General features: G+C 43.6%; 1 protein-coding gene across 4 annotated transcripts in view; it reads left to right on the top strand.

The window, feature by feature from the left end:
• The first annotated feature begins 9,553 nt into the window (after positions 1–9,553).
• GALNT8 (polypeptide N-acetylgalactosaminyltransferase 8) overlaps positions 9,554–15,196 on the top strand; it is an 87,987-nt gene continuing 82,344 nt past the window's right edge. For 3 of the 4 annotated variants that reach the window (XM_054444714.1, XM_054444716.1, XM_054444717.2), the window contains exons 1-2: positions 9,614–10,010; positions 14,363–14,660. In XM_054444714.1, coding sequence (XP_054300689.1) covers positions 9,800–10,010; positions 14,363–14,660 — 509 coding nt within the window. In that variant the 5' untranslated portion in view covers positions 9,614–9,799. Of the gene's footprint in view, positions 10,011–14,362; positions 14,661–15,196 lie in introns of all 4 variants that reach the window. The other variant, XM_054444715.2, reaches the window with a different exon arrangement.

The following is a 15,196-nucleotide window of genomic DNA, read 5'->3' on the forward strand; positions in this document are numbered from 1 at the left end:
TAATAATTCCTGCATCACAGGCTGAGCGTGAAGATCAAATGAAATCACATGTACAATATACGTAACACTGGATGGCCCTTGGAAGATGCTTACAAAATATTTATTTCTTTTTTTTCCCTCCATCACATACTCACAATCTATAAATAAGCTTTTTTTAGCCATCATTATCAATCTTACTCTTTGTAAAATGAATGAATCTTCTGACGTTGCACAAATACTTGTCTTTTTTAAATTTTTATTTTTTAGAAATTGGGTCTTGCTATTTTGCCTAGGTTGGTCTTGAACTCCTTCTACCTCAGCTTCCTAAGTAGGTGGGACTGTGGGTGACTGCCATCACACCCAGCTCTGTACAGATATTTATAACTGATTTAGTAAGAATACAGCTTAATCTCTTGAGAACATATTATCCCCAAATAGAATAGAATGTGCAGAAATTTTAGTGATGAAATATGAAGGAGGAGTTTCTCTCACAAAAGGTCAGAATAATGATCAACAAAAGTAATCCTTTCTGAAACATCTCCTGTCTGACTAGAGGCTTTTGTGGCAAGGGAGAGCAAAGAAAGACATTATTAATTGTCGAATCACCATTTTTTCCCTAATAGGATTTAAGACAACATAAACATAAAATTTTCCATTGTTATTGAATGTTCCATTGTTATGTTTAATTCCAGTACACTTCTACTCTCACAACTATGTTCATTTCCTCTGAGGAAATTTTCTACCCTATCCTTGATGTCTTTCCAGTGCTTGAGACTCAAATTTCCATTTGCTTACAGGACACATCTGATCTTCAGAGGCCTTCCGATGAAACATGTGCCTAGTTGACCTAGGTGTTTCCTCTCGTCTCTCTTCTTCCCCTTTGTTCTCTTCCTCTGTTATGGGCACTACCAAGCACAAAGGTGCAGAAGCTGGACCTTCGGTTCCTCCTTCATCACTTCTTTCCCCTATGTCTGTTTTCAAATGGCTACCATGAATAGTGATTCTACTTTAAAATATCACTAATTTATAAATGGTTTCCATTATAAAGCTGATAGGGCCATGTCAGAATAATAAAAAATAGAAAAAGAAAATTAATTGCCTATAGTCTAACGACCATAAGATGACCATTCTTACAATTTCAACTTATTTCCTTCTAGTCTTTTTAAAAATTGTATTTCTGTTTGGTTTTCTTGTTTTAGTTTTCTTTCCTTTTTCATCTCTCTTCCCCCAACACCACCTCTTAGCTTTTTGAGCCTTTTCTTACTTTCTGGTACTATGAAATGCTTTGGGTTCATCTTGTATTTTGCCTGCTTCAGATTTTAGAATCAATCATGTTTCCAAAGTTACACTGGTTCCTTGTATTGAAGAATCTGGGCATTGGGTTTTCTTTTACACATGGCTGTAATCACAGTCTTGCATTGAAGTGGGAGTGAGGTTTCCATCTGGTTTCTAAGCTATGCTTATTGCTTGGGCTTAGTCATCTATGGGCACAACTGGCAGGGTGGTAGTGTAGGCAACCGGGAGTCTGCTAAGACCTAGGGAGCCTCCTGGGAAAGAACCCAAGCTAAGGAAAGGAATCAGGCAGACAAGTGTGGTCAAATACAATGTCCTCATCCCCTGAGCGAAAAGTGATTCTGACTAGGTGTGGCAGGTGACATTTGGATGATCTCTGACTTAACATTTCTGCCATTCTCTGTTGGGTTTGTGTCCTAGGGGGCAAAATGGCTGTCTGTGGGTAAACACTCAAAGTCATTTTCACTACATACTGTAAGATAATGGACTGTAAGATACATTGACTTTGCCGCTCATCACCCTTAACTGCGTGGAGCATGAAAAGTAGGGTAAGTTTTTCCAGCTTTGTCATAGACAGTCTCATGGTTTTGAGCACTTCTAAGATGCCCGTTCTCTGAGGCAGTAGGGGCCTGGGTATTCCACAGAGGAATGGGCTGTGAGAGGCTGCAGGGTTTGGTGGAGAGACAACTTAGGCAAGACTGCTGAGGAACTTGAGAAAGAAAGCTGTAAGATGCTACCTGGATCCTTGCTGGACCCCTTCAGAGACCCCTCTGAGGACCTTGAGAAATACTTGAGGAGACTTTGCAGAAGCCTGGAATCCTATGTCAGCAGATGTGGTAAGGGTACAATAAATTTGGGCTGTTAGTGGCACTGTGACACTATTTAGGACTCCTGTAAGTCCCCATTTGGAAAGCTCAACAATTTTCTAGCCTTTTTTTGTTCACTTAGCATTTTATTATAAGCTGTTTTCCATGTTGCAACATGGCCTTCAAAATTTTAAAACAAAAACCACAGCAATGATTGCACAGTGAAAATCAGTGATATTGCATAGTGAAAATTAGTCTCCTCCTACCTCTATCTCTCAGTTCTCCAATCCCCGCCAACTCTAGAGGTAACCACTGTTTGCGTGTGTGCGTGTGTGTGTGTGTTTTGAGACAAGGTCTGGCTCCAGGCTGGAGTGCAGTGGCTTAATCTCAGCTCACCGCAACGTCTGCCTCCTGGGCTCAAGCCATCCTCCCACCTCAGCCTACCGAGCAGCTGGGACTACAGGTGCCCTCCACCTCCCCCAGCCCGGCTCATTTTTGTATTTTTTTTTAGAGATGGGGTTTTGTCATGTTGTCTAGGCTGGTCTCGAACTTGTGAGCTCAAGGGATCCACCTATCTCAGCCTCTCAAAGTGTGGGGATTACAGGCATGAACCATCTTGCCTGACTTCGTGTGTGTTTTTAATAAAGAGTTTGTAATTTTAGAAAATTACCTAATGTTTATTGAATATGCCAGACAAGTTACAAAGGTTATCCCATATCCCATAACAGCTCTGTAAAGAAGAGTATTATATATCCCCATATTGCACATAAGGTAAATTATGTTCAGAGAGGTGAAATAACTTGCCTTAGTTTACCTGGCTAGTAAGTAATAGAATTATTACCTTGCTCTAAAATCTATACTATTTCCAACAGTATCTCCTTGTTGTCCATAATATTCTAATATTCTGTGCAGTGGAGATGGCATAATTTACTTAACTATTATGCACAGTTAATTATTTAACTATTCGCTTGTGGTTGGAAACTTTAGGTCAGCTTATTATTATTTGCTATTATAAACAAAAATGAGGTAGACAACTCTTATCATCTTATCGCAGTCCCCGCCTCCGCCTCCACGTTCTGACTGCTTTTATCCATTTGATCTTCATTAAAATAATTTGTGGCCAGGAGCGGTAGCTCATGCCTCTAATCCCAGCTATTTGGGAGGTTTAGGCAGGCAGATTGCTTGAGCTCAGGAGTTTGAGACCAGCCTGGGCAACAAAGTGAGATCCCAGCCCTATTTTCTGGTTTTTTTTTTTTTTTTTTTTTTTTTTTTTTTTTTGTGAGACAGAGTCTCACTCTGTTGCCCAGGCTGGAGTGCAATGGTGCGATCTCGGCTCACTGCAACCTCTGCCTCCCGGGTCCAAGCAATTCTCCTGCCTCAGCCTTCTGAGTAGCTGGGACAACAGGCGTGTGCCCCTATGCCTGGCTAATTTTTTGTATTTTTAGTAGAAATGGGATATCACCGTGTTAGCTAGGATGGTCTCAGTCTCCTGACCTTGTGATCCGCCTGCCTCGGCCTCCCAAAGTGCTGGGATTACAGGAGTGAAGCACCGTGCCCGGCCCCTATTATTTTTAAAATAATAAAAAAAAAAATTGTACTTTCTTGTCCCCATAACCTTCCTTACACATGCTCCCTTTGCTGGAGGAACTGACACACACACATATACACACACACGCACACGCTCAATCTTTCAAGATGCCACATCCCTAGGCAGATTGGTCACTTGCCCTTTCGTGACCCTTGGTGCAAGTTGGGGCCTCCTACAGGGTAGTAAGCACATTGACTCTAACTGTAAATCAGCCCCTCTCCCATGGATTTGTGGGCTCCCTCGGGGCAGAGGTGTAAACCTATTCATATAAGGGATTTGTTAAAAGTGCAGGTGTCCGGGTCTCCTAATGACCTACAGAATAGGATCTTCTGGCTTAGAACCTGGACGTGTGCATTTTTACCAAGCTACCCAGGTGAATTTTATGAAGTAAACATTGGAAGAACACTGCCCCAGTGTTCTGGTCAGTGATTGGATGCATGAGAGGGCACCTGGTGTTCCTAGAAAGAGGGGTCTCGTCAGCGTCTTAGTGGAGAAGGACAAGTGCACGCGAGACTGCAGAGGAGTATTTGCTGGTCTCTCTAGCTGAGTGAACTTTGACCTATTCTAGACAGCAGTAAAATGGCACCGATTATGGTGCAATGTTTGATCAAATTATTTTATTTATTTTTAATGGATAATTCATGTAATATGAAACAAAATGTAGAATATATTAAAAAAAATTATGCAGTGGAAATCAGTTTCCTCCCACCTCTAGCCCTCAGTCCTCCAATCCCCGCCAACTCTAGAGGTAGCCACGATTTTTGTGTGGGTTTTTAATAAAGACTTTGTAATTTTAGAAAGTGATCTACTTCAGCAGTCAGTTTCTGCAGGGTAGGAATCTTTTTGTTTTAAAAGAAAACAATTTTGAAGTAATTACAGATTCACAAAATTTGCAAGAATTGTACAGAGCAGTTCTGTACACCTCTTACACCCAGTTTTTCCCAATGACTATAACTATATTATATTTATATAACTGTATATATAACTATATAACTGAGCAGTGATTGGATGCATGAGAGGGCACCTAGTATTCCCAGAAAGAAGATATATAACTGCATATATAACTATAGTGCAATAGCAAAGAAGCTGATGACATTTCTATATTATATATGTAGTTATATAACTATAGTGCGATAGCAAAAGCAGAAAATTGACATTGATACTGTGTGTATATAGTTCTATGCTATTTTATCACATGTAGATATTACATGTAGACATGCAAACACTGTCACTCAAGATACTTTAGAACTATTTAATCACCATTGTATATACATAACTTAACACAGTCTACTGGTGTTGCCATCTTACCAGTCCACGTGAGATGAAGAAACATTACCTTATTTAAGTCCCTAATTTACCCTCCCCCATATATAGTATAATTGTCTTAAATATCTCTTCCATATATTTTCAGACCACAGCAGACAATGTTATGATTTTTGGTTGCCAAACACAATTTAGAAAACTCAAGAGGAAAAGGAAAGTCTTTTGTATTTACTCAGATTTTAACACTGTTCTTTTGTTTTTCTTGTTCCAAGATTCCTTCTTTCGTCATTTCTTTACTTAGAACAATTTCTGTAGTCATCCTTTTGAAGTAAGTCTGCTGGAAACAAATTCTATTAGTTTTCTTATCTGAAGATGTCTTGATTTCTTCTCCATTCCTGACGGGTATTTTTGTTGGATATAGGATTCAGGATTGACCATTCTTTTCTTCCAGCGCTTGAAAAGTTGTGCTACTTTCTTCAGGTCATCTTGATTTCTGATGAGAACTCTATCATTTGAATTGTTTTTCCCCTATAAGTGTCATTTTTCTCTTGCTACTTTTAAGAATTTTTATTTGTCTTTAGTTTTTAGAAGTTTGATTATAATGCATCTGGGCATCAGATGATCATGAATTTCTTTGAGTTTGTCCTATTTGGGGTTTGCTCAGCATTTTGAATCTGTAGGTTTGTGTCTTTTGCCAACCTTCGGAAATTTCTCTTTCTTTCTTTCTTTCTTTCTTCCCTTTCTTCCTTTCTTTCTGACTTTCGATCTTTTTGCCCAGGCTACAGTGCAGTGGTGGGATCTCGGCTCACTGCAACCTCTGCCTCCTGGGTTCAAGTGATTCTCCTGCCTCAGCCTCCCAAGTAGCTGGAATTACAGGTGTGCACCACCATGGCCAGCTAACTTTTTGTATTTTTAGTAGAGACGGGGTTTCACCGTGTTGGTCAGGCTGGTCTTGAACTCCTGACTTCAGGTGATCCACCTACCTCGGCCTCCCAAAGTGTTGGGATCACAGGTGTGAGCCACCGTGCCCAGCCAGCACTTATTTCTTTGCATTCTTATTTAGCCCCACATTTTGTCTTTTCCTTCTAAGGCTCCGATGACATGAATGTTAGATCTGTTGTAATCTCTCACCAGTCTTTGAGGTTTAATATTTTTTTTAGTCTACTTTCTGTTTTTCAGATTGAACATTTTCTATTGTTCTGTCTTCAAGTTCACCGATTCTTTTCTCTGTCCTTGTCATTCTACAGTTGAGGCTCACCCAGTGATTTTTAAATTTTTTTTATTGTGTTTTTCACTTATAAAATTTCCATTTGGTTCTTTTTTATGTCTTCAATTTCTTTCCTGAGGTTTCTATATCTTTGCTGAAACTTTTGATTTCCTTACTGTTTCTTCATTTGTTTCAAGCATGTTCATAATCACTCACTGAAGCAGTTACTATGGCTGCTTTTAAATCCTTGTCAGACAGTTCCAGCATCTGTGTCATCTTGGTGTTGGTATCTGCTTTAATTTTTTTTTTTTTGAGACAGGGTCTCACTCTGTTACCCAGGCTGGAGTGCAATGGCATGATCATGGCTTACTGCACCTTCAGCCTCCTGGGCTCAGGTGATCCTCCCACCTCAGCATCCTGGGTAGTTGGGGCCAGAGGCATGTGCCATCATGCCTGGCGATTTTTTTAAATTTTTTTAGAGATGGGGTTTTACCATGTTGCTCAGGCTGGTCTTGAACTCCTGGGCTCAAGTGATCTGCTTGCTTCAGCCTCCCAAAGTGCTGGGATTACAGATGTGAGCCACCATGCCATGCCAGTTTAAAAAAAAAGTTTATTTTTTAGTAGAAACAGGGTCTCACTATGTTGCCCAAGCTGGTCTCAAACTCCTGGGAATCAAGCCATCCTCCTCCTGCCTCAGCCTCCCAAAGTGCTGTGATTGCAGACATGAGCCACCATGCCCGGCTGGTGTTGGTGTCTGTTGATAGGTTCTTCCAAGTTGAGATTTTCCTGGTTGTTGATATGACAAGTGATTTTCTATTGCATCTTGGCCATTCTGAATATAACTTTATGAGACTCTGGATCCTTTGTAAATCTGTTTTAGCAGGGCTTTCATACACTGTTCTGGTGGGAAAGGGAGATTTCATCTCATCGCTGCCAGGTGGGAGAGGAAGCCCAGGTTCCATGCTTGGCCTCCACTGACACCTGGTGGGGAGGGCTGCCTCATTACTGATGGGTGAGGGAGGGAGTTCAGGTTCCCCACTAGCCCTCTGCTGACACCACACTGGCTGAAAAGGGGAGGGCCACTGTTCCTTTACTGATATCATGTGGGGACAATGACAAAAATGCCAGCTCCCCAAGAGACCTTCACTGACACACCCTGGAGGGGAAGGTGGGGGATGCAGGGGCACACCCTCACAGCTGGGGTGAGGTTGGAAGTCTAGGCTCCCCACGAGGCCTCTGTGGATGGGGTGGGCATGGCACTGCAAGGTTTTCAGTGGCATTTGGCTGGAGTAGGGCAGTTGTTGTCTAAACATTTTCTGTCTTGCTAGGCTTCCCATTTCCTGTTTTTTTTTGGTTAGAGAAAGCAGCTTTTTCTTGGGGCTTCTATTGTTTCTGCCCATTGGCATTTCCAAGTTGTTGACTGCTCCAGCATCCAGCAACTTGGAATCTATTTCCTAATATAGCTAGGATATCTGGAGATCTCTAGTCAGCCTGCCCTGTTCTCTCTACCTTTCAGAGTCTTCTTACGTTTGTTTTACATATCATGTGTACTTTTTACTTGCCCTGGTGGGAAGGAATAGAGAAGATAAATGTAGGTATTTCATCTTGTCCCAGAAGCAGAAGCGTCATGCGTTTTTGTTTGTTTGTTTGTTTTTTGTAGTTGTTGTTTTTGTTGTTGTTTGAGGTGGAGTTTTGTTCTTGTTGCCCAGGCTGGAGTGCAGTGGTGCAATCTCGACTCACTGCAACCTCCGTCTCCTGGGTTCAAGCGATTTTCCTGCCTCTGCCTCCCAAGTCGCTGGGATTACAGGTGCCTGCCACCATGCCCAGCTAATTTTGTTATTTTTAGTAGAGATGGCATTTCGCCATGTTGGCCAGGCTGGTCTTGAACTCCTGACTTCAGGTGATCCACCTGCCTCAGCCTCCCAAAGTGCTGGGATTACAGGCGTGAGCCACTGCGCCTGGCTGGATCATGGGTTTTTTATGTTTTGAGTCTAATTTGTAAGTGGGAGGCTGGGAGACATTTTCTATCCCTGCAAAACAGAAGAAGTGATTCCTTTTCATTTTGTTCATTTTCATCCTGTTTTTCCTAAAGCCACATTTCTTTCCTTTAATCCACATGTCCGCCTCAGCACATGTCACAATGTGCTGTGTTTGGGACCTAGTAAATAGTCCAAAGAGCCAGGCTGGGGTGGAAGCTGTGATTTTGACGGGATTGACAGTAGACTGAGAACTTTAAACTTTTAGCCTTGGGGAACAATTTTAAGTGTTTATTCTACAATGATGATCACTGGTGATTTGTCCAAAACATATTATAAGTGTGAGGTGTGGAGGCAAAGGAGTTACTGGAAGCTGGGGCAGGGCAGAAGCCCAGTGTATGAAGTTGTGCAGAGGACAAGCAAAGGACAGAGACCAGTGAATCGGGGTCATCCCCTGAGGCTCAACCCTGGGTGCCGCCTCCAGCTCATCTCCACCTTCTTCTAGGCAGTGAAGTCCTAGGAACTAGCAAGAAATTCTCTCCTTAAGTTTGTGGGACAAGCATTTGTTGCACACCTACTATGTCCAAAACCCTGTAGAGTTAGGTAAAAAGACGTCTTAGATCCTGGCTCTCCAAAAAAGCAAGGATCTAAGTGTACAGAGACTTCTTGCTTCGTGATTTCTTTTTCATCCTATTTATCCCCTTCTTATACCCACAGGACTGGACCTCACATGCCCTATCAGAGTCTCCCAGGTGGTTTTTCCAGGGAGAGAGAACATTAAACATCAAACAAACATATATAGAGAAAAGCCTCTCACCCAGGCAGCCTGAGCTAGCTGCAGGAGCAAGCATTCTTCTGACTTCTGAGACAGTACAAGGTGTGTCCAGGTGACTTACCCGTCGCTGGGCAGCTGCCATGCACACTCCTCACACCTGACGCTGCTCAGGGAGAAGCCAGGCAGCTATAATAGTGTTCTTGGCCAGAGAACATCTGGCCTAGCAGGCAGGGTGTCATCTATGAAGTTGGGCTTGGAGACAAAGCTGTTGGGGAAAACAGCCCCACACCACCCAGCAGGTACCTCGAGTCCGGCGGAGACAAAGGAGTTAGAAAGAGACAGAATAAGCGTTTAAAAGGCAGGTCCAGGGGACCAAAGCATCAGAGGCTTGCTCATGGCCCAGAGCTCTCGGGCTCCACCCAGTTTATTGGTTTACAAGCTCTTTGTTCTTAGGGCAGATGGGAAGGGGAGGGAGGGATGAGGAAAAGGATTAATCAGTGAGTCATTGGATAAGATGTGTAACAGTGGCGGTTTCTGTGAATTTCCTTGAGCAAAGGCGTGTGTCTAAACTACTTAAGATCTTTAACGACTGAAATGGGTGGGAGTGGGTTTCAGGAGGAGCCAAGATGTTTGATTATACTCCTCTGCTTCAAGGGAGTGTTATCTCCCTGAGCAACCTGTGGAAAGCAGCAGAGTGGTTATCCTCTCGGGGCATAAAGACAAAGAAGGCAATAAGGAGACTTTTCTCCTCAGAGGCTGCCTGTGGCTTCCCATGGGTGTCTCACACAGGGGAGACCAACTCAACTGGCACCTAGAACTCTCTTTCCCACAAAAGTTGGGCTGGTTCTGATCCTTAACCTGCTCCGGCAGTGACACACTCAGCCTCACAGGGAGTGGACGAGCTCCAGGAAGATGATGTTTTGGAGAAAACTCCCCAAAGCCCTCTGCATTGGGCTGACTCTGGCCATTGCTGTCAATCTCCTTCTGGTATTTTCTAGCAAGGGGACTTTACAAAACCTGTTTACCGGTGGTCTCCACAGGGAGCTTCCTTTACATCTGAATAAGCGCGACGGGGCAGTGATAAAGAGACTCTCCCACTTGGAGGTGGAATTGCAGGATCTGAGTGAGTTTACAGCGCTAACCTGGAAGGTGTGTGTGTGGGGGTGTGTGTGTGTGTTTGGGGCACTTAGGAAAAAATGGATGTGGAGGGAAAAATGGGTGAGAGGTCACATTTTCATCTCAGTCGCTCATTGAAGCATCTGACACTGAATTCTGTGTCTTCAAATGGGAGATGGGTATTGAGAATGAAGTGAGTAGAAGTGGAAATTAGAGCAAGCAGTATGGGGGAGGTGAGCATGTGTGTGTGTATGCGTGTGTGGGCTTGTGCACATGCATTATTGTTATATCTACATATATGCAGGCAACGAGAAGAATAAGAATCCCAAGGGCCTTAGGAATGTCTAGCATAGCCCTGTCCTTAGGCCTATGTGTGGTAGGACCTGTTCAAGAGAGGTGGCAACCTCTGGGGCAAAGGCCTCACTTCCGTTTTGCTGTGTGCTCCTATCATGAACTAATGAGGGCTTTGTTAGAGGACCTAAGATCGAATCCTGATGTGCCATTGTGGTTGTGTGACTTTGAGCAAGTGCTTCTCTCCCTCAGCCTCAGGTTCCTGGTCTGTAAATGGAGATGATGATAACAATAATGAAAGTTATCTACTTGACCTAATAGGGTTGTGAATAGATGCAGAAGGTGATCTATAAACTGCTCTGTGCCAAATTTTAACCTCCTCATTTAAACTTAAGGGTAAGATTTCAACAAATTCTGGGGTTTGTTTGTGATTCCGGCTCATGGAACTCTAATGCCTCTGAATTTTATGTGCCTGCACATCCAACTTCAGCAAGGGAAGCAGCAATTTCCCCCTGCTCCCCAGGTAACAGGGATCAAATGCTGGAACCCCATAGGGAGGTCTTTTATGTGTGGGCAGGGATGTGACTGCCCAGGTGTGTGCACATGGGGCTGGAGTCGGGGAAAGTGTCTTTTAAAATGAGAACTGAGCATTGTCAGGGTTCAGGGTGAGGCTGGGAGATGGGTGGAAGGAAAGGCAGGAAGAGAAAAAGGAAGGGAGAGAAGAAATCAGGGAAAGAGCGAGGAGAGTGAGAAGGGAGATGAGAGAGGAGAAAAGAGCTGGGACAGGAAAGGAGCAGAGAAGTGAGGGAGTCCAGAGAGAGAGAGTGAAAGAGTTTGTATGGAGACAAGAAGAAAAGAAGGGAAAGTGTGATGGGAGAGAAGGAGAGAATAAAAGGAGAGAGGAGGAGGCCTAAGGCACCCATAGCACCTTCTACGTCCTCCTTCATAAGACTCATCATATCTTATTATGGTACAGTTTTATGGAAAGTAAGTTTCATAAGTGCTGTTTCCATGAACGTCTCATTCACTACTCATTTCTATTCATACATTGAAATTCCATAGATGAATAAATGAGTGGGTGTGTCTAGGAAAGAAAGAGAAAAAGACAGGCAGACAGGGATGAAGGGAAGAGTGATACAGGGTAAGAGAGTGGATGAAACAGAGGGAAGATCATCAGCTCCACAAGCCCTGGCTTACCTGGGTGGGTCGGACATTGCCCATGCAAATATGCTTGGTGCAGCTTCACCAGGAGGATGCCTGTGTACCTAGGGTGGTGACCCCAGCACCACCCTCACTATTTGGCAGAGCACCCAGACCACACCAGGACTGTCTCACCCATCCCCAAGGCTCATCAGACTGGCTCAGCCTCCTCAAGCCGTAAAATGGCAGGAGTTCTACCCAAAGCCCTGCTATTCTTTCCATCAGCTAGGACAGAATGTGCCATGAGGAGCCAGCCAGAGCCATCTGGTTTACTCCTCTTTCCTTCTTTGCAAAGATCTTTCTTGTTATTCTTGGTGCTCCCACATTTTATTCGCTCTGAAATGTGATGTCAGAGACTCACTACCACCTGAGTTGAACCTCAGAAAGTCTTCTGGGCCCTGTTTCTAGATCACCAATGCTTTTGTTTTTTTTTCCACAGGGCTTCCTGTAACTAAAAGCCTGTTTAATTACCCTTCATCCTGTTTGCTCATTGCCTCCAGGATTCCAGGAAGATTTAAAAAAAATCAGAAGTCGGCCGGGCGCGGTGGCTCACGCCTGTAATCCTAGCACTTTGGAAGGCCGAGGCGGGCGGATCACAAGGTCAGGAGATCGAGACCATCCTGGCTAACACGGTGAAACCCCGTCTCTAGTAAAAATACAAAAAATTAGCTGGGCGTGGTGGCGGGCGCCTGTAGTCCCAGCTACTCGGGAAGCTGAGGCAGGAGAATGGCGTGAATCCAGGAGGTGGAGGTTGCAGTGAGCCGAGATCGCACCACTGCACTCCAGCCCGGGTGACAAAGCGAGACTCCGTCTCAAAAAAAAAAAAAAAAAAAAAAATTCAGAAGTCAATAAGGATACTTAGTTGAATCATGTAAGCTACCAAGAGCAAAAGGAAACAATAACAATTATATCCCTATTGAGGGAGGGATCAATGACTCTAAGCCAGTTTTTTGGAACCTCCCCCAGGGTTCATAAAAGCCCCACCAGGGGGATGTCAATGGATGTGTCTGTTTTGGGGCTTGGAAGATTTCGTATAAGTTATGGGGATAACCTAGTGACACTGTATTCATACTACCAGATTATGCATTTCCTCAAATTGACTTTAGGATGGCCAGGCCTAAACCAGCTCCCACTGACAGCTATGAGTGAAAGAGAAAATCAGATATCCCCCCAAGGAAGAACGCAGAGGAGCTCAGACGTAGGAAGAACGCAGCACCACCCTGTGGCTCCTGTATGCTTAGGACAGAAAAGTAGGAATAACCATAGTGTTCCATCTGGGACACTGTAAACAGTATGCTCTCACTTCTTTTTTCTACCTGAACAAATATGCATGGTGTTCACATGAGCCTCCTTCGAGAGACCTACCATTGACTTTTTGCCCAAGTTTTTTCGACTATCCTCTTTTTGTCTTAACCACTTCAAGAGGTGATTTTCTTTCTCCTTTTCCTTATTTTTGGGCCGGTCTTACATCACTTTACAAACATGTTCTCCTCCCAGTCACAGGACTCCCCTGCTTCCCTCTTGGGGGCTGTATATGGATCTGAAATCCAGCACATGTTCTGCTTGCCAAGTCACGTGCTGTGGCACGAGATGCATCTACCCGGAGAAAATTCACACGATGGGGCTGTCCCCTCACCAAGCTGGTGACCCTGAGTTGCAATCATCCAGAAAAAAAGGATGCCTTCTTCTAACTTGCAGAAAGATGCTGGACAGGCTACACGTGATCCTGTCAGTCTGGTTGAAGTTTAGTGTGGGCTTAAGGGAGGATTAGTAGGAACAAAGTGGATCCTATGTCAGAGTGCCTTGATCACCATGGTGGGATTTAGTGCTGAAGAATGTCGTAATCACTAAATACTAAAATGGTTACTTTTTCTCTCTTTTTGCTGAGTTCACAGATTGAGCTTGAGGGAGTTCAGGGTGCATATGCTAAGATACTCCAGCACAAATCTTACTGGGTGGAAAGGTGAGGTAAATAATAGATGACGTCATGGATCCTGGAGGGCGGCTTCTGCATAAAACATCCTCTGCCTGGGTCTATCACTATCTGTTCATTCTTTTGAGTTAAGGCAGTGTTTCCCGAATTAATGTGACAATTAGATTTATCTAGACCAATTGTTTAAAATATAGATTCTCAGGCTCTACCCCAGAACTGAGTCAGAATCTTCAGGGGAGGCCTGGGATTCTGTATTTTTAACAAGCTTTTGAAGACATTCTTATGATCACGCAAGTTGGAAATTGCAAGACTAGGACATCTCCAATTTTAAAGTTCCTCGTAAATCAAGCACATGAGAAGCAAGGGCATAGGTGGATGATGGTGAGTGGTTAGAGCAGATTTGTCTTTGTTAGGCATCAATGGTGTAGTAAGTGTTTCTTAAGTTTTACTGTAAAAAGAATTACTCCTTGGTTTTATTAAAAAGCAGGTTCTTGTAATTTCTCCTGTCTGTATTTCCACCCAACTCTCAGATCCTGATTTATGGGATTTGGAGATTAGCCTGAGTATCTACATTAAAAAAAGTCACAACTGATGATTCTGATGTAAGTGGTTCTCAGGCCTCATTCTGAAAAACACTAGCTTATTTTCCATCTATTTCTCAGATCATAGTCAGTTCTTCGAGGAGCTTTGAAGATGTGGGATGGAGGAGTTTTGATGGGGCTAAAGGGAGAGACGTATCTAGTACATACTTTGCTGGGACAGCCTTGCATGGCTGGACAAGTTCCCTGACATACTACATCCTCTGAGACAAGAGCTTATAAGTTTTAAGATGTAGTGGGTAAACCATTAGAGGAAATTAGAATGGAAAGAAATACCCAGGTAACTAAGGAGGGGCTGAAATGTTTTCTCTCCCACCCTGTCCTCTTCATTTGTAGAAGAAAGTATGAAATTGGCTCTGAGGCAACAAGAAAATGTGAACAACACACGGAAGAGGGCGAAAGATGAAGTACGCCCTGTTCTAAAGGCAATGGAAACCAAGGTGAATGAGGCAAAGAAGCACAAAACCCAAATGAAACTCTTCCCACACTCACAGCTTTTCAGGCAGTGGGGCGAGGATCTTTCTGAGGCCCAGCAGAAGGCGGCCCAGGACCTCTTCCGGAAGTTTGGTTACAACGCGTACCTCAGCAACCAGCTGCCTCTCAATCGCACCATCCCCGACACGCGAGACTACAGGTGGGATGAACCAGGCTTGGGCTTCTAGGTTCCTCAGTTTGATTTGAGGATGAGCTTTGGGAGCAGTGAAAATTGAAGGTTGGGGGAGGGGGGATTGGTGGGGAAGGGGTTCAGGCTGAGCAAATTTGTTGTTTTTAATTTATTTTATAATGACAGCTCAGAGAAGGTAACCAACTGATTCAAATATTTACGGACCCTTGGGAAAGAACAGAAATGTCAGAGGAGCAGAGGTCGTTTGCAACTCTGGTCCAGAAAACAGAGATATGGTGGGTCTAACTGATAATTTTACAGGTGAGGAAACTCAAGCTGAGAAGGGACTTGTGCAAGTCACGCCAAAGCCAGCAGGTCTACCTCCTTCCCTAGGACTTTGCTCAGATTCTCTACTTGGATTCCTCTTTGCTGGTAAATCTAATTTGAAGAGCAATCCCTCTCCCTCTCCTTCTGTTTCCCTTTCCTATTGTTTTTTTTTTTTCTCATTCTGTGTCTCCCACCCTCCTTCATAATACTTTTTTAGAAACAGCTTTGTTGAGATATAA

This window comes from Pongo pygmaeus, chromosome 10 (genome assembly GCF_028885625.2).
Source record: "Pongo pygmaeus isolate AG05252 chromosome 10, NHGRI_mPonPyg2-v2.0_pri, whole genome shotgun sequence".
Classification (NCBI taxonomy): domain Eukaryota; kingdom Metazoa; phylum Chordata; class Mammalia; order Primates; family Hominidae; genus Pongo; species Pongo pygmaeus.